The 27,628-nt window shown below is 35.8% G+C and overlaps 1 protein-coding gene across 2 annotated transcripts in view; it reads right to left on the bottom strand.

Moving 5' to 3' along the window:
• Positions 1–27,628, bottom strand: part of Ascc3 (activating signal cointegrator 1 complex subunit 3) — a 252,501-nt gene that overhangs the window by 117,293 nt on the left and 107,580 nt on the right. For both annotated transcript variants that reach the window (XM_040733169.1, XM_040733170.1), the window contains exons 15-23: positions 21,543–21,734; positions 21,033–21,257; positions 13,806–13,925; positions 11,113–11,277; positions 9,947–10,033; positions 8,771–8,947; positions 4,487–4,712; positions 2,825–2,979; positions 495–593 (exon numbers count right to left, since the gene is read on the bottom strand). In XM_040733169.1, coding sequence (XP_040589103.1) covers positions 495–593; positions 2,825–2,979; positions 4,487–4,712; positions 8,771–8,947; positions 9,947–10,033; positions 11,113–11,277; positions 13,806–13,925; positions 21,033–21,257; positions 21,543–21,734 — 1,446 coding nt within the window. The remainder of the gene's footprint in view (positions 1–494; positions 594–2,824; positions 2,980–4,486; positions 4,713–8,770; positions 8,948–9,946; positions 10,034–11,112; positions 11,278–13,805; positions 13,926–21,032; positions 21,258–21,542; positions 21,735–27,628) is intronic.

Genomic DNA, 27,628 nt, shown 5'->3' with positions numbered 1-27,628 from the left:
TGTTCCTTGCTGACTTTCAAATTCATGGACTCTTTTCTCATCAGTTATTGTTACATGTGTGTATAAATATTCCAAAATACATAATTTATAACCTACTCAGTTTGTATAATGCCTAACTGTAGGTATTTTTCAGGCCTAAACTAAGTCTTTTATTGGCAACTTGTAATTTTTAATGGGTGATTCCATGTTCTTACTATGTTGTATGCATGTAACACCCAAATGACTCCTTATTTCACCTGCATTAAATATTCCACAACCCTGAAAACCATGATTTAACACATGACCAAATTGTAATTAGAGTTTTCAAACAGTCATCACAATGATTTATCAATACCATATATTTAAACACTGTCTTCCCTTTAAAAGAGGCAGAAATAATAATAATTAAAGCTGTAATGGAATAGCATTGAGAAAGAAAATAAATGGCAGACATTGTTAGTTTATATTTTCTTTTCATGGCAGCAAAATAAGGGGAGAGTCACATAAATATTTACCTGTTTTTTAAGAGCTAAAAAGTACTCCGAGTGATAAATATGGTCATTTGTAGGGTCTTCTACCCAAATCCACCATGGTTCCCCTACTGTTCCATGAACCTACAAAAGTAGGATTACAGTCCTCTTAAGTATCACAATTCAAGACAAGGTGTTTATACACTGTACATCTATCCTCTTCAGCAATATCGCTATTATAGAATTTTAGTTTATTTTATTTAAAGCATGAATGGCAACTTAACATATTTACAAAACTGTACAACTATAGCCACAACCTAATTTCAGAACATTTCATCACCTCTGGAAGAAAACAAATTTATTCATTAGCTGTAATTATCCACTATACATTGCCTATTATGAATATTTTGTATAAATGGAATTGTACTCTGTGGACTTTTATGACTGGATTTTTAATTTGATTCAATATGTATCAGTACTTCACTCATTATTATTGTCAGTTAATGTTTCACTAGATTAATAAGTCACATTTTGTTTATCCATTTCAGGCTCGCTCCTTTTTCTTTAAAGTGCCCAAACTTGCTTCATAGTCATTTTTTTTTTTCATAAGATAGGCAGCTCATGGAATTCCATAAGATGGACAGCAGGTAAAGGAGATGTCCACATCAAATCTGGGCTGACTCTGCACTTGAGGATGAGGGTGTAAGGATGTGTTTACTTGCTTATTTAGACAGATAAATTTGAAGGGAGGTATGAAACATTTGGTAAGTACTCAGCAATGTCAGCAAAGCAGAGGTGAAAAAATCCGGAACCCTGAATGGTATGACTAACTAGAAGCCTGAAACATTCTAAGGTGTCTACTCTACCTGTGGACCTTTTCCTGAACAGGAAAATACACTAGTTTTCTTCCTTCAAATGGGGAGGCAAGGTCAGTTTTCCAGTTTTGAAGACCATAAAATTCTACCTGAGAGTGTTAACTAGAGGGTTTTATGGATATTAGTAGAAGATAACTGGAACAGTATAAGTTTCACTCATTTCACAAACAGGCATAAAATTTGAAAATACAAACATGATATAGTGGCTAACTCTACCTTTATATTTTGTATGAAGTTCTATCTTTGGAGGATATTATATTAAATTAAATTTGTATTACCATCACTTGTTCCTCAGAGAAATTCTGATATTATAATATAATAACACAATTATTATTATACATATTTGTAGATTATAAGCTTTGAGAACTCAGAGGTCTAAGCACCTTAAAGCTATTGCACATGGTATTAGCAGCATGTCTAGGTGATTCTGCAACACACGGCTGAATAAAAGTCACCATTGACTCTTACTTAACTCAGTCCTTTCAGGAACTATGTGGGGTAAGCACAGGTACACAGGTATACAACAATTACTGAGTGATTTGTCTATCCCAGGGACCTCTTCCTAGCAGGGAGATTCAGATTTGCTTTTATAGTTATAATTTCTAACACATTGATTAGTTCAAGGAATGCTGACAGAATAGCAAGATGATTCAGAGTAGATCTTTATACATGGGTTTGTCCCTATTTTGCCTTGAAAGAATCCTTAGCAGCCTGGGCTGGCCTGAACCTCACTGTGCTGACGTTCCTCTGGGTGCTAGGACTATGGGATGTGCCAGCACACTTGCTTCCTGTGGTGGTAGGGATGGCATTCAGGACCAAAATCATCACAAACAGTGCTACAGCCCCAACCTTACTGTTAGGATTTAATATATATGATTTGAAAGCAGGAAATAATGAATGAAAATAAAAACAGAAGTAAGCAAAACAAGAACCAAGAACAGACATTTTGAATAGGAGTTATGTATATAAACACTACATATTCACAGACAAAAAGATGAAAAACCTATTCATTATGGCTAATGCTGCACTCTGAATGTCTTTGAGAAAGAAATCTATCAAGGAAACTGGTGACAAGGAAGAAAATACTTTTCCTATTCTAATTCTTAAGAAAACGAGGGAATGCTAACTTTACAGACATCAAGATATTAAAATGTCTGTGCTAACAAACAATATCAAATTAGTGGCTAACTAAAGTGAGAAAGTAGAGATGATGAAAAAAACATGGATAATATGGAAGAACACAGCCAGGGTGGTTCAGCTTAGGGAGCTCAATCTATTGACATGTAGTTCAATGTTGAAACTGTAAATTCACTACATTCTGCAAGACATCATTGGTTGACACATCAATATACCACATTTTCATACAAATAAGAACAACAATGCTGTCAATGAGCACCATGTATATGAATACTTATAAAGATTCTCTATATAAGGAGGTTTGGTGGAACCCTCAGTACAGATACTTCAGTGAAACACTGATGTAGGTGTTTCCAGCTCTACCTGATCATTCCATGAGAAATCCGGGTGGATACTCAGTGATACTCGGAGGACAGTCCGTGTGATGGGCTGAATGGAAGCTTCCATTGTAACAGAAGGAATCTGATGAACACACTGTTTAACCTTCAGTCCAATATTCACATGATGCAAGATGTGACCTGAAAGGAAAGTATTACATAGGAAAATCTGTATAATCTGACTTGTAAATGAGGGTTCAGAGATGGTGATTTTATTGCTTGTTTTATGATTTGCTATGTAAAATAGCTGACATTCTTGACCTGGCATGTTTGAATATTTTGTAATAGTTAACTTGAATTAGTAATCTGTAGCTTAGAAAACCAGTATCAGGGTTTCTTCAGGTATTAGTAGGGTTTTGAGAATTGCTGAGCCTTGATACTATTTGAACAACTATAAAGAGATTCACTTCTTTCTGACTTAATTTTTGACATAGTATGGTCTTATAAAGTATTTTGTGAAGTCAGTCATTAATTTATTCATGGTATGTATAAGAACTTTATACAACTATGGAAATATTACAGTAGCATGAAACATGATTCAGTCATCCATATGACATTCTAGAAAACATGAAGATAAAATATACATTACAGTCTATCAGCATGCATTACCTACTTATACTTATTTTCATAGTCAAGATTCTATAATACAGATATGTATAGAAGTCAGATATTGTTACAAAATCAATATAACTAACTACATAAATATAACTAGTTTATGCAAGTAGAACTAGATTACATTTTCTATCATCAAGATTTCCTTTATCTTAGATTTTCTTTGAAGGGCACATATTACTAAATCAATATACTTCAACCTTGACCAAATTTGAAATTAAAGTGAACAGTTTTTATTAAAAAAATACATGTTTACTATATATTCTTTTTAACAATCACAATTTCTTTCTATTGATGTATTCCTTTTATCATTCTATAAAAAAAACATCTTTAAACAGTAAGTGTAATATTCACGTTCTTAGCCTCTTTTAATAATATTGAAAGCCCAACAGTAGGGGCCCTTATGGTCTGCAGTCTGCTTCCCTGCAGGAGCAGTATCCAACCTATTCAGGAGCAAAGTATTACCTAGTTGTACTAAGTTTTACAATAAAATGTGGAAAAGAAGACAAATTCCATGTACAGACTAATATCAACTGGGCTTACATATATAGATGTGTGTAATTAAGAAAACTAACAAACTGGGGTTAACTGCAAAGCTTAATGTCCACAAATTCTTATTTATTTTACCTTGGTGGTACAGGGGATTCCTGCAAGGCTAGTGCTTCACTATTTAGCTATATCCCCAGCTACCACACATAATTTAAAATTGTAAAATTGCTGATATACATGGCAGAACTTACTCAAATTAATTAAATATTGAATTTAATTGTGACTGAATAACATCTAGTGATTCTCATCATTTATGGATAAGATCCTATGTATAAAAAAATGAAAAGATTGATAATACAATTCTATTTTAATCGCCAATTCAGTCAAGTAATTAGATAAAATTTGCAAAGTTTTTGTTTAGCTTAGCTGAACAAAAATGATTTCATAAATATTGCAAAAATTAACTTAATTTGGAAATACAGTATATGTCAACAAGATATTTTATGTACACAGGTAAGCACATATACAGATTTTGCTTCCTTCTTACCTATTTCATCTTTTCTCATGTCTTTGAGCTTATCCACAGTAAGGTTTTTTTCTTCTAATCGTGTCAGAATGTGTGGTGGTAACACAGAAAATTGTCTCAAAGGGCTAGCCCAACCCCAGAGTCTTTTGTCGATGACTTTACTGAGATTCAGAAGCCTGTAGGTCATGGCAGGCCAACGTTTCCTCAGTGCAATTTCAAAGAGAGCACGGACAATTCTAGCTGCATTCTGAAAAACAAAAGGGGAAGATTGGTAGTTACATAACAATGTGCTTTTAAATGTCAGTAAATTTATTATTCCAACTAGAGTTAGAAGAAGGGCAAATAAAGCTATGTACTTGAATTATGGGCAACAACTTTCCTTACATAATCTTAATTATCTTCAGTTAGAATAAGAGTAGTCACATTACTATTGTGTACATGTTATTTATTAAACTCTGAGGGCAGTGCATTTCTACATTCCTAGGAAGCTCTTTCCTTATACCTTCTAAGCAGGAATGAAACAGGTAGACAAAAAGTAAGCACAGTAGCTGACAGGCTGCTCGAGGACCTAGAATATAAGAAACAGGTTGAGATGTTCCTAAGTATATTATGTGAGTATATATTAAGTTTTTAAACAATTTAAGCAAGAATTCAGGAAGATTTTCATTTCAGCTAGGAGAGAAATTAATGAGGGGTGACAGAGAAAACACCAGTGAGTGCAGTGACCAAAACTAAATAATCAATCCAATGGAACCCTATAAAGCAAAGACTATAACTAGCTTTACAAATAGAGTACTCGTTTAATTTCACAATAACTCCATGTTATTGATAGCAATATTCTGATTTTACTGCTGGACAAACTAAGACTTAGAAAGATTTGAAACTGATCAATATCAAACAGCTATTTGGTGTCAGCATCTATTTAGGGATGAAGAACTCCAACATAAAGCTAAGATTGCAAGCTCAGTGGTCTCTGGTAACTTCACTAATAGACATATAGAACATTTTAAAACTACTACAACACCTGGATTCCACCTGCTTTGTCATCTTCCTTTATCATCAATTTCACAGACTGCTGCATTAAAGATCACTTAGTGTTTTAAATGGTAATTTTTATTAAATTTGTTCTTTTACAAGTCCAGATGTGTATACTCTGGTTACTCATGATCCTCTCCCTCCTATGCTCTCCTACCCTGTCAGCACCCTTTCTTCTCTTTAAGAACCTTTCTCACATTCAGGTCATTTTGCTTTGTTTTGTGACTCACTATGTTTAAGCTGGATTGGATTGTGAATATGCACATGGGCTTGCAACTGTCCATTGGAGTCTAAGACAATGACTGTCCTTTCTCCAGATTCCACTAGTAGCCAACAGCTCATTAGGCAAATGCAGGATTGGATAAACCTTTCTTTCATTTAGTCGATAGATGGTAGGCCCAGGGCTTATACAAGACAAATGCAGTTACTGTGAGATCAGATTACATTGGCTTTGTCATACCAGAAGATAGTGCTTCATGGTCTTTCTCTCTGCCTTCAGGGTCTTACATTTTTTCTGTTCCCTTTTCCACAAGGTCTTTAGATGGAACAGTATAAATGTCTTGTTTAGGCCTGAGCATGCAATTATCACTAGTTGTTAGCACCCTGAACAGCCAACTCTGAATTCCCTATTGCTCGGAGCAAAGAGGAGTTTCTTTGATGGAGACTAACAGTAGAATCCCAGTCATAATGACTACCATCAAGGAATTAAATGATGTTGGGTTGAGGTGGCACACCCCTTTAATCTCAGCAATTGGGAGGCAGAGGTCAGTAGATCTCAGATCTCAGTGAGTTTGAGGACAGCCTACTCTACAGAGAGAGTTTCAGGACAGCCAGGGCTACATAGAGAAACCCTATCTTGAAAAACCAAAAAGAATTATAAGAAATAAAGTGACAACATATGGTGGTGAGGATGTGGGGAAAAGGAACCTTATTCAACATTGGTCGGAGTGGAAACTGGTAAAGCCACTAAAGAAATCAATGTGAGCTCCCTCACAAAGCTAGAAAGCAAACTACCATATAACACAGCTACATCACTCCTTGGCATATGTTCAAAGAAATCTATTTCCCACTACAGAGATGCTTGCTCATCCATGTTCACAGCTCCTTTATTCACAAATGACAGAAATGAAATCAGTCTACATATCAATCAACTGGTAAATATAAACATAACAAAATTTTATTAAGCTGCAAAGAAAAATGAAGTTATAAATTTGTAGGTAAACGGATATAACTGGAAGACTAGTTTTTAATAGTCCTGAACTTAAGAGATATTTTGTATAATAAAGAGAGATAATATAGACATATCAAAGTAAGAATTGAAACAGAATAAATATTTGAAATGGCAAAAAAAAAGATCTAATGCAATTTCATGAGGTAAAAAATAACCCAAAGAGTTAAGGGGTCTCTAATTTTAGAGAAAATGTGTGCTTGTCTTCGAAGAAACTTTTTTTTTAAGAACTAAATTCTTCAATAATGCTTAGGTAGTTGAGGAATGTGCTGACACTCATTAGAGATGGTAGAAATGTATCCTATTGATCTCCAGAGAACAATAAAATGATTATTTTATTTAACTTCCAAGATGTATTTTCCCACATCATTTCCATTTGTTCTTGTAAAAAGCAAAAAGTAAACTTGACTCAAAATATTTTAATCTGAAATGATACAAAATAGACAATGATAAAGATGCAAAATGAGTGAGCTGTACATATTAAAAGAGCAAACACAGGCTCAATCTTTTTTTAAACAATTACATTTGTGTGCACACTCAGATGTGTGCTTCAGAGTGTGTTTGTAGGTCACAGAAAGCTGAGAACATGTGGGTTCCAGGGATTAAATACAGGTATTCAGCCTTGGTGACAAACAAGTATTAGAGACACAGAAAGTTGAATCATAAAAATCATGGGGGAAGGGTCTGGAGAATTTGAAAGCTTTTGCATTTTATTTAACCTGTGACATTATCGTCTGGTTCTTAGCTGTAATGATTAAATTAATATATTCATTCAAACTGTTTACCAATATATTGAGTTCATGTTTTTAAATACCTTCTATTTTCAGTTATTTGAAAGCCCTCCTGAGTACTCATGACTAATATTCACATAACTCATATGTGTTCTTTTTCCATATTAATTTGAACAAAATTATAAAAATGAAAGCTAGGAGTGGTGGTGCTCATCTTTAATCCCAATGTTGGGAAGAAGGAAGGCAGAGGCACAGGCGGGTGGATCTGTGTAAAGGTTTTTTTTTTTTGGTTTTTCGAGACAGGGTTTCTCTGTATTGTTTTCGAGGCTGTTGGTCCAGCCCAGCCTCGAACTCACAGAGTGCTGCCTCCCGAGTGCTGGGATTAAAGGCGTGCGCCACCACCGCCCGGCTCTGTGTAAAGTTTTTTATGGTCAGACTGGTTTACATAGTAATTTCCAGGCTAGCTAGGGTTGCAGAGTGAGAGCATCTCTCTCTCTCTCTGTCTCTCTGTGTGTGTGTATGTGTGTGTGTGTGTGTGTGTGTGTGAGAGAGAGAGAGAGAGAGAGAGAGAGAGAGAGAGAGAGAGAGAGAGAGAGAGAGAGAGAGAGAGAGAGAGAGAGAGAGGAGAGAGGGAGAGAGACAGAGAGAGAGAGAGAGAATAAAAATCTTACACATTCTAAATTAGACCTAGTTTCAGTTTCAATTTACTGAATTCACTTTAAAGGACAGATTACTAAAAACACATTATAAATGCATACTTAAGAGGAAAATAATATATTGTGTTTTATAAGCTCTGTCTATTAGAGGCAAACAGCAAATGTATAAAGTATTTTATTTCATTTTCTATCAGAATTTAAAAAGGTATAAAGTAAATGAGTTGTAGTTTAGGGAATAGTTGCCTTTCAGTTCTCAACCTTTAAGTATCACTGGTAGAGAAGGTCACTGTTTTTTGTTTTTTTTTTGGTATTTATGAGACATGGTCTCACTACATAGTTCTGGCTGGCCTTGAACTCACAGAGATCCTCGTAAGGTATGTGCTACCAAACCAGTCAAAATTATTTATTTTAAAAGAGAGACTTAGCAAAATATACATATGGAGCGACATACATTTATTAATTCACATTAAACAGTAAATTTGTTATAGCCAAATGGAATTCCAGTCCTGATCTATGAGAACAGATCACATAAGAGATGCACAAATAAATTGGAAACAGGTTTAAGATAAAATGGCAGTTGGCAGCATTCTCAGCATATCATAGACTTAGCAGTCTTTAAAGATCAGCAAAAATGGCAAAGGATTAAGAGTCTTACCTGGGCAACATATGCAGAATCTGATATGAGAGAGAAACTGTCCATTTCTCCCCTGCTAATGTAGGTCTGAAGCAAGATGTTTATTTTCCCGTAACTATTCTCCACACCTCCAGGAGCTGAGAGTTCACAGAAATTGCTTAACAAGGCATCTAGCTCCTCTACTTCCTCTTCTCTGACCTAGAAGGGGTAAAGTTTTTATATTAATACTATGATTGAATTAAGGAAAATTTTCTTGTTCAAATTAAACTGTACAATCTGTACAATCTTCTACTTTATATGACAACATTTTCCTTCTATAGTATTGAAATGCTAACTTTTCCCACAGGTAGCTCTAAAATACAATATGAAACTATCCTGAAGCTGATACAATTACATTTATTATTCATAACTAATATCAAAGTTTCCATTGACATATAAAAATTTTCTATGTCATAAAAATTAAAACACCCGACCTTACCACTTTTTGATTGATGAGATTTTTTTTTATATGATCAATGTTAAACCTCTACCTAACTGGATTAGGGCAAACTTGAATATCTTCAAATGCATTCATTATAGTCACATGTTTTTATAAGGCATCACACATTCACATCTCAAAGTTGTAAAGTACTATGTTTCAGCATATTATAAGTTTTTACTGTTAATTAGATTAAATTACAATATGGATAATGCAGAAATATTCAAATCTAAATCTGAATCATGCAGGTAGTCTGTATTTTCTTCAATGGACTTTACCTTTTAGTAGTCCAAAGGCTACCTACTTACATTATTCAATAGTTTCTCACTCTTACCTCCCCCTACACTTCTTTGAGAGACAGAGTCTCATTGTGTAAATAACTCTGATGGCCTACAACTTGCTATGTAGACCAGAATAGCCTTAGACTCACAGAGATGGTCTGTCTCCCAAATGCTAGGACTGAAGTGTGTACTACTACAACAGCTTTAGTTGGTAGTTTCAATACTAGAGTATCTATAAAATTACTCTGATTTGGAGCAAAAGCAAAACATGATATAACGTATAATTTCAGGGTAGTGGACATTGCTGATGTGCTGATACTCCAAATGTGATATGTTATTTAATTAATATGTACAAGAACTTGTAATTAATTTCAAGTTTTGATAAATGAGTTGACATATTTAGGTCATGTATTTAATCCAAACCTCAAGTAATCTTACCTTAATTTGATCAAATTCTTCAGCTTTGGAGACAATAGCAAAGATATCACCTTCTGTTTTGTGTGCATCAAAGAGTTCATTAAATGTCTGTCAAAATAAATACATTTGACCAAAATTAGAAGTCCAATGAAGTGTTGTAAGTTACACACCAATTATACATCACACACAAGAAAAAATGGAGCCCTAGACCACACAGCTATCTGTTGTATTCCAAATCCTCATTTTATAGACATCATGAAGTAAGAAGATCTCATGATTAACCGAAATCTACATTACATACCTAAAATTTGTTCATCAAAACATTTTGGCCTGGGTAAACAGAAATCTTATCTGGATCATTCACTGACAGTAAATTAATCATATATCAAAAGGCAATGAAAAAGCCAGGCATGCTGGCACACACCTAGTACCTAGGGAGCTGAAGGTGGACTTAGAAACTTAACACACAAGACTGGGCACCAAAATGAAACTCCCACCACCATAACCAATCTTAAAAGACAGTAATTGGAGCCGGGTGGTAGTGATGCAGACCTTTAAACCAAGTCCTCTGGAGGCAGAGGCAGGCAGATCTCTGTGAGTTTGAGACAGCCTGGTCTACAAGAGCTAGTTCCAGGATAGGCTCCAAAGTCACAGAGAAACCTTGTCTCAAAAAACCAACAAAGAAAAAACCAAAATAAAACAACAAAAGACAAACAAACAGTGATTGGAAAATTAAAGAAAAAAATTTAAAAAGGCAAGAATTTCCAATTGTATACTAAAAATATTAACCTTCAAAAATCCCCAAGCTGTCCACAGTCAGCTTGGCCCAGTGAATTATTGCTTTAACTCTATCCAATGTCTCTTAAAAATGCAACTTTTTTATTACTTTCTATTAAAAAATCATTAAGCTATCAAATCATTAAGCACTTAATTTACTCTGGCATTCATTTTTAGGATTCGGTGATATGTTCTACCTGCTTTAGAACTGACTGGTTTGGCCAAGGGCCTAGACCGTTTAAAACCTTATTTGTATCTTGTGAATATTAAAGGTATTACTGAATTAATATGAATATATTTTGTTGTATTAGCTGCTTTTGTTATTTAGAACTATCATTTCATGCCGAAGACTAGAAATACTTGAGTACAAAATGAAGATACTGTTGTGTTTGTTCCATATAGCATAATACCTCAATGGTGTTGTATTTAATATAGTAGTGACTGGCAGTTCTACCCAAATCAGTGGAGGAAAAATAACCAGTTCGCTCTTCAAAACGAATCATCTTAGCTTTATCCAGCTTTTGTCCAACTTCAATGACTAGCTGTTCCCGATGTTTTCTTAATGTTGGGTCCATCTATAGGAAATGGAGTCAGAATACATAAATGTATCAAATTGTTTAGAAAGCCAGAACGTATGCCTACTTAGGAAATTTAACATGTTTTCTCTTGAGGGTTTATACTCCAATTAAGTTTATTTTTAAAAACACACAAAAACTATACATGTTAAAGGTATAGCATATCATCTTTACTAACACACACATTTGGCAATGATTAAACATACCTGCCTCCTTAAATTTTATTAAAATTTTCTTCTAGCTTTGTGAAATATAATGTATTTTGAAGTATTTTCAAAATCTAAAGGGTTAACATTGCTGTCATTTATTTTAAGTTAGGTCTTTATTAGAGATAAAATAAAATTTAGAAATCAGAAAAATGAGGCCAAGGGAAATCTACTACAGGTTAGGAGCTTTGTCAGCAGATGTTAAGTTTTCACTGTTGACTGTAATAGGCTATATTGCGTTCATCTAAAATACTTATTAATAGTGTTACAAATCCATTAAATATACATTAAACTACTTTATTTATATTAACAGTAACTTTATCCTTACAAATTTATAATGAGTAATAAGAGCAAGATACATAATTAAACAAAATAATTCAAAATTAAAGACACTGTTAGGGTGCTGGTTCATAGGTCAAAGGCATTTTCATCAGGCCTCACGACTCAACTTGATGTCTGAAACCAACATGGTGGAAGGAGAGAACCATATCCTCTAGCATATGTCCCTCCCTCTAGTAAATAAACAAATAAATAAATAAATAGTTAGTACTGGAAGCCACACCAAAAGTATTCTTTATACTGGAGAACTACACAAAATGACATATAATATCAACCCTATATTTTAAAATAAAACTAATATGTTCTTATAAGATTTGATATCATTAGCTCCTAAAATATAGACTACACTAGTTTACTGATGCAGAGATAAAAAAACAACCAAAAGCACCTTAGTAGAGGGGGGTTATCTTAGTTCAGTGTTCCAGAGGGACAGCTAATCACAGATGCTACACTAAAACCCTTTAAACATACCCTCAGGGACATACTCCCTGCATCAAAGCCCCACCTCCTAAAGGTTCTACAGTAGTGGTTCCTAACCTTCCTAACACCCCAAGCCTTTAATACAGTTCCTCATGTTATAGTCAATCCCAATCATAAAATTATGTTTGCTGCTACGTCATAACTGTAATTTTGTTGCTGTTAGGAACTACAATGTAAATATCTGATGTGAAGGGTATCTGATATGTGAGCCCTGAAAAGATCACCATTTTACCAAAGGGTAGTGACCCACACAGGTGGAGAACAATCTTTATACAGCCTTTCCAAACAGCACCACCAGCTCAGGGCTCAATGTTCAAACACAGGAAGGAGCCTATGGGGAAGACTTCTCATTCAAACTACCATTTATGTATGATGTTTAGTTTTACCTCTTTAGAAAATTTTCACAATGCCCTCAATTATTCTCACAGTGCTTGTATTTGTAATGTGGATAGCCAGTGTTATTTTAGTTACCATGTATAAAATTAGAGGTTATAATTTGCCTATGCTTAGCAACACATCAACTTCAGCCGGCACTTCAATGAAGGAAAGAAAAGGTAGTGAAATCTTTGCTAGCGAAAACCCCAAATATGAAACACCAGAGATTTCAGAGTTACAGCCTCAGTAGTAGTTGTTGTTTCTATCTTTAATTTTATAAAATTTACTGCACAGAAAAAGGAAAAACAAAGGAAAAGGTTCAAGACTGGCTTTGGTAACAAGCTCAGATATGTGCTAACAGTAAATGGAGGAACACTTTGAGTGAAATTCAACTTTATTGATAATAAAGTGACTTGACATAAGTGAATATTCACATGATGATAGTAATAATGCTTTCATTAGACCACAACAGGATTCTGTCTGTAATTAGGAAGTACTTACAGCATATAAGCAGAGTCCTAAAGAAAAAACAAGATCATAGGGAGTCTGTAAGCCATATGGACCACACAACCATAAAGTTCATGGGAAAGGCTGTTACCACATGTATCCAATTCTCAGTCTGCCTCTGCACTGATTCATGAAAGTGATCTTGGCCTAAAAAGAGCTATGGTGACTAGTCACTGCTACCACATAAAAATTACAAAATAGGAATAAAGTGACTTGTTAAGACAAACAGATTATATATAACATATGCCATTATTAAAATATGGTTATCAATTTCTTCCTGTCCAGTTTACTCCCAAGCTAAAGACATCAGTTTAAAAGCAAACATAGGAAAATACCAATAACAAATAGTAATATATTTGAAAATGGCTTGATCATACCAAAAATAGGGGTTTAACACTATTAGCAGCTAAAGAAATTTAAAGAAAGGAATGAAATCATCAAGGTCACCTTCATTTCCCTCAGATTTCTGAAAAAACATTAGAGCTCTGAAAATTTCTTCCAGGTCTATAATTGCTTTTCAGATGTGGCGAGAGTAACAAATATTTATTTTTACATTATGAAAGGATCACACAACCCAAAAGAAGACTTGAGGCCTTTTTTCCCAGCAAATGAGCTTTGTACCTGGTATGCTTTCTGGCTGATGCCATAGGCTAACGGATTGGCTCTCATCCGCACATAGAGGTAAGTGTAACTTATCCACTTCACTGCTTCTTCCACATTGGTCACTGTTCCTAGAGCAATCTGCAAATCAAAAACAAAGCAGCTACTAAAGACACATGAATATTATAGCAAAGACTATTCTGCCAGAAGTCAAGGATTGAAAACAGGTCACTGTACTCTAATTTTTTACAAAAGGCGAGCACAATTGATAGGCATGACTTTCCCGATGTATTAAACATCACTGCTGCCTCATTTACTTGAAAACAGTATATTAGAAATGATGTCTAAAAGTTGAATTTCCTCAATTTTATGTCTTTTGATTATTTTCTAAGTATGAACTTTAAATTATAATAGTATTAAGGACTTTTTTGTTATTTTCTGCTTATTAGTTTCATTTATTTTTGTCTGAAAAGTTTCATGTTAAGTATATTAGAATAATAATAACAAAATACTACTGCTTGATTCGGTGCAGTTACTATGAAGAACACTGATGGGAAGCTGGCTTTGTCTCTAACTTGTGTATCTATGCCCCAACACTGGCATAGACACACAAATGGAACAAAATAGAAATCTACAACCATTTCTACAAAAAGAATTTCTATATATACTAATAAAAAAATTGACCTGAAAGAATGGCAGCTACAACTGGCTTGCATGCATGGGTGAATAACAAGATTTCTTTGCCAAACCAGTGACAATACCAATGATGAAAAAAAAAAAATTCAAGAGAGGAAGGAATGTTTTTATTATTAGAAAATTTGTATGTATAAACTACAAAAAAGGAATGTTTTAGATTACATTCAGAAAGTAAATGTATTTTTTGCTATGTATTAATTTAATGAAATCTGTAACAGGCTTTCTTGGACTGCTGGCCCCCAAATAATGGCATGGAAACTTACAATTATGAATGCTGTGTCTTAATTTAGGCTTGTTTCTAGCTAGCTTATTTTTTAAAGACTTAAATGAATTCATTTCTATTAATCTATGTGCTAACCCAACGCTAATTTACCTCATCTACATACTGTCTATCCTGCCTTCCTGCTTGCTTCCCCGACATGTGGTTGGGAGGCTCCCCCTTTTCTCTCTGCCCATCAGTACCACCTATGTCTCTGGTGCCTAGCTACTGGCCATGCAGCTTTTTATAGGCAAGGTGAAACCGCAACACATCTTTACATAGTTAAACAAATGCAACACATCTTAACAAAGTTAAATGTTATTCTATGACACAACAAATACTTAAATAATTATTCTATTCCACATGAGAAACCAACAATCAAAATAAACTGACATGAGATATATGTAGGGAAAATAAGTATTAGACAATGGTACTAATAGAATTTTAAGGCACACTTTTGTGAAGAAGTATTTGATTATCCAACAGACCAACAGGAAGCAACAGTGCTTTCTACAGAGTGTTCCAAATGTGAAAACTGGCCACCTGTTGTTTTTCCACAAATATTGAGCTGAATTAAACAAGAAGAGATGTGTTCTTTGTAAATTATCATATTTTCAGAGGAAAAAAAAACAAGAAAAAGCAACTAAGGATTTAATATTAAACTAAAACTTCAATTCGTTTTATTTGTATATAACTTTTGGAGGCAAAATTTGGAAAGTAATTTTAGCATTTATACTAAAAAAAAGCTCCTCACTAATCCTGTCAGATATGTTATGTGGTAATATAACCCAGAGGTAAGAGTGTGCTTAGCACACACAAGGCCATGTATTGGATCCATAATATTGTCCCAACCTGTCATGCAAAACAACTAAATTTGAGCCAGTAAGGAGCTGCATAATAATTACTGAAGAATTACAGATACGGGTAGTTAAATACTTCTATTCTGAATAGGTAAATTAAACTTGTTTGAATTAAATCTATTTACATATCCAAATTTTCTACCTCTATTATTTCTATCTGTATGTGTTCCCATATATAATCCATGATATCTAATTACTAACTACTTTATTCATTAAATACCATATAACCCTATATTGAATGGAGTTCACAAAAGTAAAGAATTAAATACACTAATTGGGAACAGTTGTACCTGTCTATAACTACAGCACTCAGGAGGACAGCTACAAGTTAGGCCACCGTGGGCTACAAAGTTACTATACACTAATACCATCCTCACAGCTTATTACACTTCAAATACATATTGTATACATGTGGGCATAAGAAAAATCAGTTAAGGTGTGGTATGTTAGCAATTAACCTCTTTCCCTCCCACATGGTGAAAACAAATGATCTCTTCATTACTGTGCCAGAAACTCACCAGCATTATTATTCTCCAAGTACCAGCAAGCAGTTGCAGTGCTTACTTAAGCTTACTGTTTTACAACTCCCTCAGCACAAACTTTCTTTTTCCTTTACCTATCTGAATTGTCTTCAAAGAGGCTTTTATAAGGTTCAGGTGTTGACACCCTGTCTTATACATTTTGTAGTAAAATTAGTAAAAATATAAATAAATGATATGACACTCCCCGTTCCTATTGAAAAATACATGATGCCAGCCAGATGTTTTGGTACAGACAGTGTTGGAGGTGTTGCCCAATCTGCTCCCTTCCTACACTATGCCCAATAAACTACTCTTCTTATTCTAGTTTAAAGTGTGTGTGTGTGCGTGTGCGTGTACGTATATCATGTAAGTGTGACCTATTTTCCTTAAGATCATATACCATTATGTTGAAATACAGGAAATGGAGATTTTATAAAACACAAAATAAGGTTGATCAGGAAATTAATGTGAGTAATCTGTTGGTGCTGCCTCTGATATGATGTAAAGAAAGGAGGGACTAGGCCTCACTCATCTGCTTAAGTAAAGCAAAATCTTCTAATTATTCATATATGAAGCAAAGACATTAGACAGAAAAAGACATGTTTATTTCGTGGTACATCGTATTTTGAGGCTAGTCTTTTATCGCCACCTCGTGACAGAAATGAAAAATTTCTTCTAACTATAAGCTGCCACCTGGTGACAGCTTTGTCACAGTGTATCTTTGGAATTCATGTATTCAACTTAGAAGTTAGCAGTAAACCTGTACACTCCGTACAAGGCTATTTCCACAAAAACATGGTCCTGGGCCACATCAAGGTTCCTCTGGATGAGGCTGCAACATAAAACCCTGGGATGAATATTATAAACCCAACACCCATGCCTTACAGTGGACTCATATTCAACAATATTTTTCAAATACTGGATGTATGAATGATGAAAATGTTAGTAGGGTATAATGCAATAGCACTATGAGGTCCACTAAATCAAATACAATTCACCACATTTGGAAATTTAGATATAAAACTTAAGTAATACTTCATACCTACTCCATATATTAACGTTTAGTATATAAGGATATTTTGATTATCTGAATATATATATATTGACACACACACACACACACACACACACACATATATGTTTTGAAAAGTGGTCAAAACCATAAAAAAGATCTAAATAAGCAAATTTATCCTACCATCTCTTTCAAGGTTAGAAGTAAAAATTTTGGGGTTGAGTATCAAAGGACTATCAAAAAAAATCAGTGTGCTATGTGCTGTGTAACTATGTGCTATGTGCTATGTAACCAAGTGGAACAGCAGGTAATGGATTTTTCACAAATCAATGAGTACTATTTTATGAATGAAAACTGAAAACAAGCAAATAAAATAAGAAGAATTGGATATTGAAGGTGATGAGAGCAGAGGAATGCCTTCTGGGATGAAGGACTTGGGCTGGGGAGTAATCAGAGGCAAATTGGGGAAGCATGGGTATACTATGAGGCCTTTTTACATACGTGGGTATCTGAACAATATTGTGCATGGGTGGAATTCTTCTGAAAAATAAGTGCTAGAACATTAGAAAATTATCCTAGATAAAGAATGCCTTATTAGAACAGAGCATAACATGTTAGTAAACTTCAACCACTTGCTTTTTTCTCAATGCAAACTAAAGTGCCTTTATATAAATAACACACTTGTGACCTTTCAGCTTTAGGATTATAGAGTCACCTCATTAGGTGTCAATGAGCAAAGATGGGCATCAAATATTTGCTTTAAAATGATACTTAATGAATTTGTCTAATTAGTTAAAATTATATTCATAAAGTCAAAGCCATGAGTAGAAACATTATTTTTCTCATTTAACTTGATTTTCCTTTGCATTAACCATTGCCAATGCTGAGTCTTAAGATGTGGTGAATACAAATCCATGACCTTAATAATACAGCACAGATTCATTCTATAAGTTGATTTAGATTTCATTTCCAGTTTTATTAAATTTAATTTCACATTCAATTTGTATTATTAATCAAAAAATTTGACAAGAATGTAAACAAAGGTAAAAAAAATTAGCAATGACTATATCTCATTATGAAGGTTAAAAATTTCAAAGCATGGATGTCCTTTCCATAAACAAATGGAATTATGTTCATGGTTATGTGACATTTTTGAAAATGGCACATCTATTAAGTAGCTAATGGTGAACACATGGATCCTCGTTCACTTTGATTCTCGGGGTATGGCTAGTTTCTATTGTTCTAAAGGATAAGAACACTGTTTGACTTAGTTTGTATATTGTGTATACTTACAACAGTACTTGGGTTTATTACATAAAAAGTGGTCAGAAATATTAGTTAAAAGTTGCCTAAAATTTAGTCTCCACAAACTTTAAGATAAAGCTTATAGATATCTGCTGTGATAAAATACCATAACCAAGACGGGCGGTGGTGGCACACGCCTTTAGTCCCAGCACTCGGGAGGCAGAGGCAGGCGAGTTCCAGGAAAACTTCCAAAGCAATACAGAGAAACCCTGCCTCGAAAAACAAAAACAAAACTAAACAAAACAAAAATACCATAGCCAAAAGCAAGAAAGGGAGGAGAGTGTTTATCCTAAGCTTATATATAGTCCATCATCCTGGGAAGTCAGGGCAGGTACTCAGGGCAGGAACCTGGAGGCAGGAGTTGATGTAGAGGCCAAGGAGGACTACTATTTACTGGTTTGTTCCTCATGGCCTATTCAGACTGCTTTCTTGCAGCACTCAAGACCATCAACTGAGAGGTGGCACCACCCATGGTGAGCTGGGCCTCCCACAACAATCATCAGTCAAGAATACACACCACATACTTGCCCACGGTGGCCATTTTGTCAATTTAGAGTCCCTCTTCCAAACTGACTCTCCAGCCTGTGTCAAGTTGACATAAAGCCCAGCCAGCACAACAACATTGTTAGCATCGTAAAGGTTAGAAAAAACTACGGCTGACATTTTCAAAAGTGTTTAGTCTAGGCCATGGAATAAAGTAGAATATAAAGGACAGATATTTATTTTAACCTACAACATTTTATCTAAGATGCTCAAAATCTAAGCTCCACCAAATAGACTAGCTTAGCATTTAATGGACCTGTGTTTGAATACTATTTTCAAAAATCAGCCTAGGGATCTTGAGATGATACAGATATCTGAGGATATCACTGGCCAGGATGACTGAGAGATTAAGAGGATACTCATGAGGCATCTGAGTTATTTATACCTAGTTATTTAAACTATTCAATCATAATAACCAGGACTGAAACTTGAGTTATTATAAATTGTCTTAAGAATCAAAATTTATCTCCTAGTCTTTTTTAGTATCCTGTAATTTTGTTAAAAGAAACTAGTGCCTTATTAGTGTGATTCTGCATGCAAACTTTGTGCCACAGTATGCATGTGGAGGTCAGAAGACAATGGACACTAGCTGTTTGTTTCCCTCTACCATGTGGATTCGGAAGAACAAACTGAGGTCCTAGGCTTTACCCATAGCCATCTACCTGCCCTCATGCCTTTTTCTGTAGCCTCCAACCATACCTTCCTAACCTTGCTAGCCTTTTGACCTCCGATAGAGCTTTCATAGACTAAGATGTTTTTCTTGTTGACAGTCTGGCACCCAATGTATTTCCTCCTTCTTAACCCTTATGCAACACTTGCCCCTCTTTGGATGCCATTGCAGTGTAGTTTTGATCTGCCTTTGGCACCTTTTTTTGTTTGTTTGTATGTTTATCAAGACAGGGTTTCTCTGTGCTTTGGAGGCTGTCCTGGAACTCGCTCTGTAGACCCAGCTGGCCTTGAACTCACAGAGATCCACCTACCTCTGCCTGCTGAGTGCTGGGACTAAGGGTGTGTGCCACCAATGCCCGGCTCTTTGGCAACTATTCTTAAGAGAGAGAACTGAGTGAGCTTGCTTCCTCTAGAGAGGAAGCATAAAGAACAGGAGCAGGACGTGACAGACATTTCTGTAAGCTGTTTGTAAAGAATGTGGTGTAAGACTAGCATACATTGTGACTGATATTTCCTTCATGCTTACATACTAGCTACTGAAATAATTAAAACAACTTCAGGCTAAGAAAGGAAACAGGCACAGGAGAGTGCTGACTACCACAGCAATAGTTAAAAATGCCAGGAAAACAGTGAAAACACAGTTAATGTTTGACTATATATTCTAAATTGTTAAAAATGTTTATATTCTTTGTCAGCTAAGATGTTAGATATTCAGGCTGCCAAGATCAATTAGCACAGAAGTTGCACAAACACACACCCAAAACAAATTAAGATACTCAAGCTCAAATTACAGTTTTATATAATTTAAATAAAATGTCAATAACAAAACTATCAAGTAATCTAAATAAAATAAGGTAGCTTTATGAATCTTAAGAACTTTTAATAGAAAAGCAAAATATGAATATACACTTCTATTATTGCTATTTGTTCCCCATTCTGTGTAGGTTAGGTTGGAAAGTCTGATCTAGAGCAAATGTCATCGTCAGCAGCCAGTTCTTGTCTGTCATGTCTACACTTGGCACTTCCATGAACTAATCAACATTCAGCCATTTATCCTGTTATTTCCTCTATTTTTAAATATGTCATTTTAAGTGTTTTTATGTGTATGTGCATTGTACGTGGCTTTGTACATGTGCAAACCGTCGCTAGTGAAGACCAGAAGAGGGTGTTCGATTCCTGGAGGCTGGCCTTCCAAGGAAGCAAGCTGCCTGATGTGAGGGCCCAGAACCAAACGCAGATCTTTCCCAAGAGCATTAATTAAGTACTCTTAGATGGAGCCATCTCTCCAGTCCCTATTTTGTCTTTTGACACACAGTATATTCCTGATAATACAAATAAACAACCAATTCAATTTTCCCCAACCTCTTACTTCTAAGTTCTTACCTCTGCATTTAGGTTATCTGCAAGGCTTTCCAGAAACTGACTCTCAATTGGGTTTTGTTGAGTGAGTAAAGTGAGGTAATGGCTGAGCTTATCATGTGTTGTTATAATGATTCCTTCCCCAAATTTGTCAAATTGTGGTCGTCCAGCTCGGCCAAATATCTGCATGACATCTAAAATTCCAAGATCAACAAAGGAGCCTCTTTTGGCAGCATATATTTGTGTTCCCTAGATGAGAAAAAGTTAATAAAATTTACATAAGCATACACACATAATCCTGAAGAGCTGGAACCTGAAATTGGGCAAATATGGAAAGATCTAAAAAGTGTACTTTAAATAATCCCTTCATCAGCTGGGATAGAGTTAAAATCTGTGATATAAACTAGACTTTTACTGAAGAAAATCATTCACAGTCAATGAAACACAAACTACAACATTTTTCTAAACAAATCAATTCAGAGGCTTGCTTTAACAGGCACAGAAATCCATGTGCAAAGGGAAGTAAGCTCTTACCTTAATAATAACTGCATGTGCAGGAAGATTGACACCCCAGGCTAATGTGGCTGTGCAGACTAGGACTTTGATATGCCCATTTGAAAACAAGTTTTCAACCAAATTCCTGTCTTGCCGAAGCATCCCTGCATGATGAATGCTAAAGCCATCCAAGAATAATTCTCGCACTTGCTTATTTCTTGACCTTTGCACCTAGACATTAAAAAAAAATAAAAGGACAATTATTTAGCATTTAACAGCAATTGCTATTTATCAGGCATGTTGAATAAGTTTATCAAAGAAAGCAAACATTGTTTTGAAGTTTCTTAAAGTATAACTTGGTAATGGTGCCTTATACAAAAATTTTTTTGAGCTGGGCTGTGGTGGCACACGACTTTAATCCTAGCACTTGGGAGGCAGATCACTGTGAGTTCCAGATCAGCCTGGTCTAAAAGAGCTAGTTCCACAGCAGGTTTCAAAGAAAGATACACAGAGAAAGCCTGCCTCAAAAAAAAAAAAAATCATTCTGTCATGTCTTACAAGCTGCCAAACATGATGCAATACCTTAAAGGGATGACACAAACATCTGACCTTTTCAGAATGGATTAATATTTATACAGTTTCTTATATACTTCCACACGCATTTGGTCAAAATTAAGCACATCTGAACGTCACCTCTCTAACAGTAAATCCGGAGTTGTCAAATTCCAAGGCTGCGCAGCATCTCACCTGAATCCCTACCTCCATTTCGTGACAAAATCCACACAGGTGAGCATTTGCTGCGTCTCTTCTGAAGAATGTATCCTACATTTCTACTTCCCACTCTAGACCCGCTCCCTGAAATGGCTACTGATTACCCTTAGTCTTCCACATACAAGGAGTGCAGAAGCCCAACAGTGGACACCTACAACTATTTTCACGTTGATCTTTGGTGGAATGTATCGACCGCATCTTACCACAACCTTACAGCTACTTTGAATGGACTAAACTCCCTGTTGGTATTTACTTTTTGGCCTGGTTTGCACTTCTGGGACCTGCATAAATTTTACTACAAGAGGCTTTCTGAAGAGACTCACTAAGGAAATACTTCTACACAATTTAAGATGCTAGCGCACTACTTTTAAAAGTTGCCCAATAATAAAGGCTTCTTGAGGGGTATTATATCATGTATTTTTCTTAACTACCTCCCACAAAATGGATATGGCAGTGAATGGTTGTTTCAGGGTGCTGGCATTCTAGTCCAGATCTTGTCAAACTGTCTGCATCTTGGATCACTTAATTTTTTTGAATTTCTAAGCAATCAACTAAAAAAAAAATCACTTTATTAATTCAACTTCAATTAGGTTGAAGGTAATAAATTAGTAAACTGCCCCATCTAGTGGTCAACACAATAAATGGCAACCTATACATTTTAAATGTCTCAATCAAACAGAAAACCTAACAATTAAGTATCTTCATGTTTCAAAGAGGATGCACTCTTACTTATCTTTGCGTAGTACAGTTAGCCTGCAGAAAACATGGCACACTTTAGGAGTAAATATATATTTATTGTTTTAATTTGCAACATCTGCCAAAGGCCATGTTCAGAATGCTTGGACAGTATCCATTGACACTACTGAAGCATATGGAGACTTTAGGAGGTGGAGCCTTCTGCCAAGTTGGAATCATTGTGGTTGGTTGGCTCTTTTAAGACCAATAGCTGGGCCCCCTAGTTCAGGCCACTGCCAGGCAAAGAGTTTGCCCTGAACTCTGTGATGCCTTCCCTATTATGATGGGGTACAACTCCTTGAAACTGAGCTGAAATATATCTTTCCTCCCACATGTTATTTCTGTCAGGTATGTATCTGGTCACAGAGATGCCAAGTAATAAATAAACTACACTTGAATTACACTGCTTTCTGTTTAGAGCTGCAATATTATTGTTAGTTTCTTGAAGCAGCTCATGAATAACAGACTCGAGTATTTATTTGGTAAGGGATAACAGAGTTCCTTCAGAAGCCAAGTAAAAGAGAGGCCACTTAACCTGCTCCACTTCTCTAACATCCAAAGCAGAGCTCAGAGCTAGAGCAGCACAACTAGAGCAGCAATGCAGGATGGCTGCCTGCGTCTGCTGAGGCCCACATGCACTAGAATGACCACATATGATTGCTATCAATGTAGAACCCTGCGATGAACCTCATAGATAGGACGCTGACGACACAGTATGTAATGTAGCACAAGAACTTCGATAACAGTTCTCTCCAGGTAGCAAGGTGCTGAGTCAACACCTCCTGCTCAGCTTGGGGGGAGGGGGGGAGACTAATGAGCAGCTGAAGTGGTCACCACGAGGTTCATCATTCAGGTTTCCTTGAGGAATAAGGAGACATCTAAGGGTCACTTTTTTTTTATCTCCAGACATATATTCTGTGCATTTCCTTTTACTGGTTCACATGCAACGACAATAATCTTAAAATAAGCCCGGGGTCATTTATCTATCTATCTATCTATCTATCTATCTATCTATCTATCTATCTATCTATCTATTTATTTATTTGCTTGTTTACTTGTTTTGTTTTTCACTCCTTATTGTCTGGACAGCATTTTGTGAAATACCTGGAAAAATACACTGAAACATTCCATTTTTGTAGACATTTGTATCCAATATTTATGCTACTAAGGAGGTAACATAATATTATGCATTTTGCTTTTCTTGTTCTGGAACAGATTCCCAAGAATTAAAAAAAAATAACTAGGTTGAAGAGTAAATACTGCTTTTAGTTTCATTTAAAGTTGCCATTTTGCTTTCTAAAATTACATAATGAATTCATAGCTCCAACAGAAACATATGTTGAGCTCACTGTTCCCTATAATCAGTCCTACAATGGTGAACTCACCACTGAGCATTTCTATATTAAATCTTAAAACCAACAGGAAATAAAACAGTGATTATTTACGGAGAATCAGAGAGATTGGGGATTAAAGAATGGAACAAACTTTTAAAAGTCCTGAAAACTCACGGAGGAGGCAGGTATATTCTTTATATGATACATACTGCAGAGACCATATATTCAAAGAATTTCTATGTGGAAAAGTGCTCATGAATACATAAAGATAAAATCAAAGACTAGAAAAAAGTTTGTAAAATATCTGATATTACATGCAATGTAATATACAGCAAACAAAGCACAAGAAGAATTTTAAAAAAATGTTCACTTTCAATCATATGTAAAAATGAGGACAAAATAAAGTAACAGAAGCAGGGATGTAGCTCAGATGGTTTAGTGCTTCCCTAGCACATGGGAAACACTAGTTCTATCCCAAGCCAGGTATGGTGGCACCTTCTGTAATCCCAGCATTCCTGTTGTGTAGGTGGGGGGATCATAAATTCAGTTACTTTTCATTATACAGAGTGGGAGATCAGCATGAACCATGTGAGACCCTGTCTCACACATAACTAGGGGAAGTGGAAACAGTTCAATGGGAACTCCATGGAGTGACCCTAGTAAAGTCTCCTTCTAATAGGGGACATGGAGTCTGAACCAACCATCTTCTATAACCAGGCAAGGCCTAAAGGGGAGAGATCACAATGCCAACCCAGCCACAACAACTTTGACTCTTAGCCTGTCCTGCCTACAGAGTGTTCTAGGCCTGGAGCCTAGCAGAATTCTCATCAAACAGACCAGAGAGCCTTCATGCAGCAACCAATGGAAACAATGCAGAGTCCCATTAGTCACACATTAGGCAGAGTTCAGGGAGTCTTGCAGAAGAAGGGAAGGAAGGCTTGGAAAGAAGCAGAGGGATCAAGGGTTCTAAGAGAACAAGACCAACGGAACCAACTGACTGAGATGCATGGGGGCATGCAGAGATCAGGGAGCCTGTAATGGTCTGACCTAGGTCCCCTGCATGTTATAGCTGAGGAGCTTGGTGTTCTTGCACAATACCTAAAAGTGGAAGCAGGGGTAGGTGCTGACTCTCTTGCCTACTTATGGGATCCTTTTTCTCCTACTGTGTTGCCAGCCTTGATATGATAATATGTGCTTGGACTTATTGTAGCATATTATACAATGCATGGTTGATATCTCTAGGAGGCCTGCTCTTTTCTGAGGGGAGATTGAAGGGTTGTGGATCTGGGAGAGAAGGGAGGGGGAGGGGGAGGAGGGGAAGAATAAAAAAAGAAAAAAGAATGTGAAGGGAAGGACTGGCCAGACAACTCAGCAGTTAAAGGCTCTTGTGAGTTAAGACTGATGACTTGAGTTTCATCCCTGGGACCCACATGGTGGAAGGAAAGAACAGCCTCTAGCAAATTATTCTTGTTCTTCTATGCTAGATAAAAGTAAATAATAATAATAATAAATTTTCTCTATTAATCTATTATTAACCGCAACCCTTGACACTATCTAGTGCAAAGTTATGTAAAAGTAGCTGTTTGAGAAACATATATTCTAGAGGGTAATATGGGATGATTCACCAAACTTTTAAATGAATTTATTACATGATGAATGCATTTATTGGACAGGAATTTTCCCAGAATACATAATTGAAATACCAGAAATTCATTTGCTTCCTAATATTACTTTTTCAGCTTCGCTTTTATTCTAACACAAGCGTTCTTCTTTATGCTGAAGGAAAATCCACTTAGCCTTGGGATCCTACTGCCTCCTGACTTGTCTAGATATTTATACCATTCACATTCTCTTCTCTTTCTCACATGCATATTAAACCAGCTTCAGAATCTGCTGAGTCTCTCTTGAAGAGTTACCACAGAATAGTGGCATATCACTTTTGCCTTGAAATCAAATGAGACTGTCTATGTTTTGGGAATATTAGTTCCTGTTTTCTATATACTATGCATTTTTCTTTTATATAAAAAAAGACTTCAAAATTGATTGCTATACATGAATGTTTTATTACTACACTCACCAGGCAACTAAATCTATTTTTGTTTCTCCAAATGGGATCAGCAAAGCTTTTAAATAAATGTACAGACATCTTCTGCCTTGCTACATTTTGCAGTCCTTATTACCTGATCTAATAAAAGCACACAATGTAGATAGATGATCACGTCCTATTTGAGGATATCTTCCCTTACTGACCTCTGTTCTACTATACTCCCCTGCATTCCCCCTAATATGTCTGAGGCTCTTTTTTTTTTTTGTCATATCCTTTATCTATTCAAAAATTAGTCTCCCAAGACTTGGTCCAGGGCTCTTTTGCCAGTAAAAGCCAATCCTATGGTTTCCCTTGTGAAGAGATACCATGAGCATGACAACTGTTTTAAAGAAGAACAATTAAATAGTCCTGGCTTACATTCCAAAGATTTAGTCCATTATAGTGATGGTGGGAAGCACGGTGGCACACAGGCATATATAACGCTGGAGAGGTAGCTGAGAGTTCTATATCTGCATTGGCAGGCAGCAGGAAGAAAGAATGTCAATGGGTCTGGCTTGAGCTTCTGCAAACTCAAAACCAGTAACATACTTCCTCCAAGAAGGCCACACTTCCTGATAGCCACTTCCTTCCTGATAGCCATTTTTATTCAAACCACCACATTCCCATTTCCAAGCAAGAACACTCTTTTGATATACAAAACTCAAATATGCATCCAGATGGTAATCTAAGTAAATACCACAGGTATCTCAAAGACGGCAATGCAATTCATGATTTACCTGTTTCCCTCTGATCTAATTCCTTCCTCCTTGTCTAGTCTTTTTCTTATGTGACTCAACTATTCAGACAAGGTTTACTTTATAGCCCAAGTTGGTTATAAACTCACAACTCTCTGGCCTAAGTCTGCCATGTGCAGGGATTGTAGACATGTGGTATCATATCTTGAGTAAACATCCTTTAGAATTTTGAAATTTCTAGATCTTTCTTGCTTATTTTGGCAATATTTTTTGCGTATTCCCTCAATGAATTCTCATCTGTAACTTTCTTCCCATCTTCTGTTATCATGCCTTACCTATCCTGTGAACCGTTCTATAAACTGGTGTCGCTGCTCTCTTCCTCTAACTGTTCTTAGCTTTACTTCCTGCACTGAAGTTATTAAGTCTGTTCCACAATGCTCAAGTCATTGTCTCCAACACCAGACTCCTGCATAAATATGCCATGAAGCTAACAATAGCCACTCC

The sequence above is a fragment of the Mesocricetus auratus genome, unplaced genomic scaffold (assembly GCF_017639785.1).
Source record: "Mesocricetus auratus isolate SY011 unplaced genomic scaffold, BCM_Maur_2.0 Super-Scaffold_100029, whole genome shotgun sequence".
In the NCBI taxonomy this organism is placed as follows: Eukaryota; Metazoa; Chordata; class Mammalia; order Rodentia; family Cricetidae; genus Mesocricetus; species Mesocricetus auratus.
The sequence above is the reverse complement of the archived record's forward strand: the minus strand, read 5'-3'. Positions and strand labels throughout refer to the sequence as shown.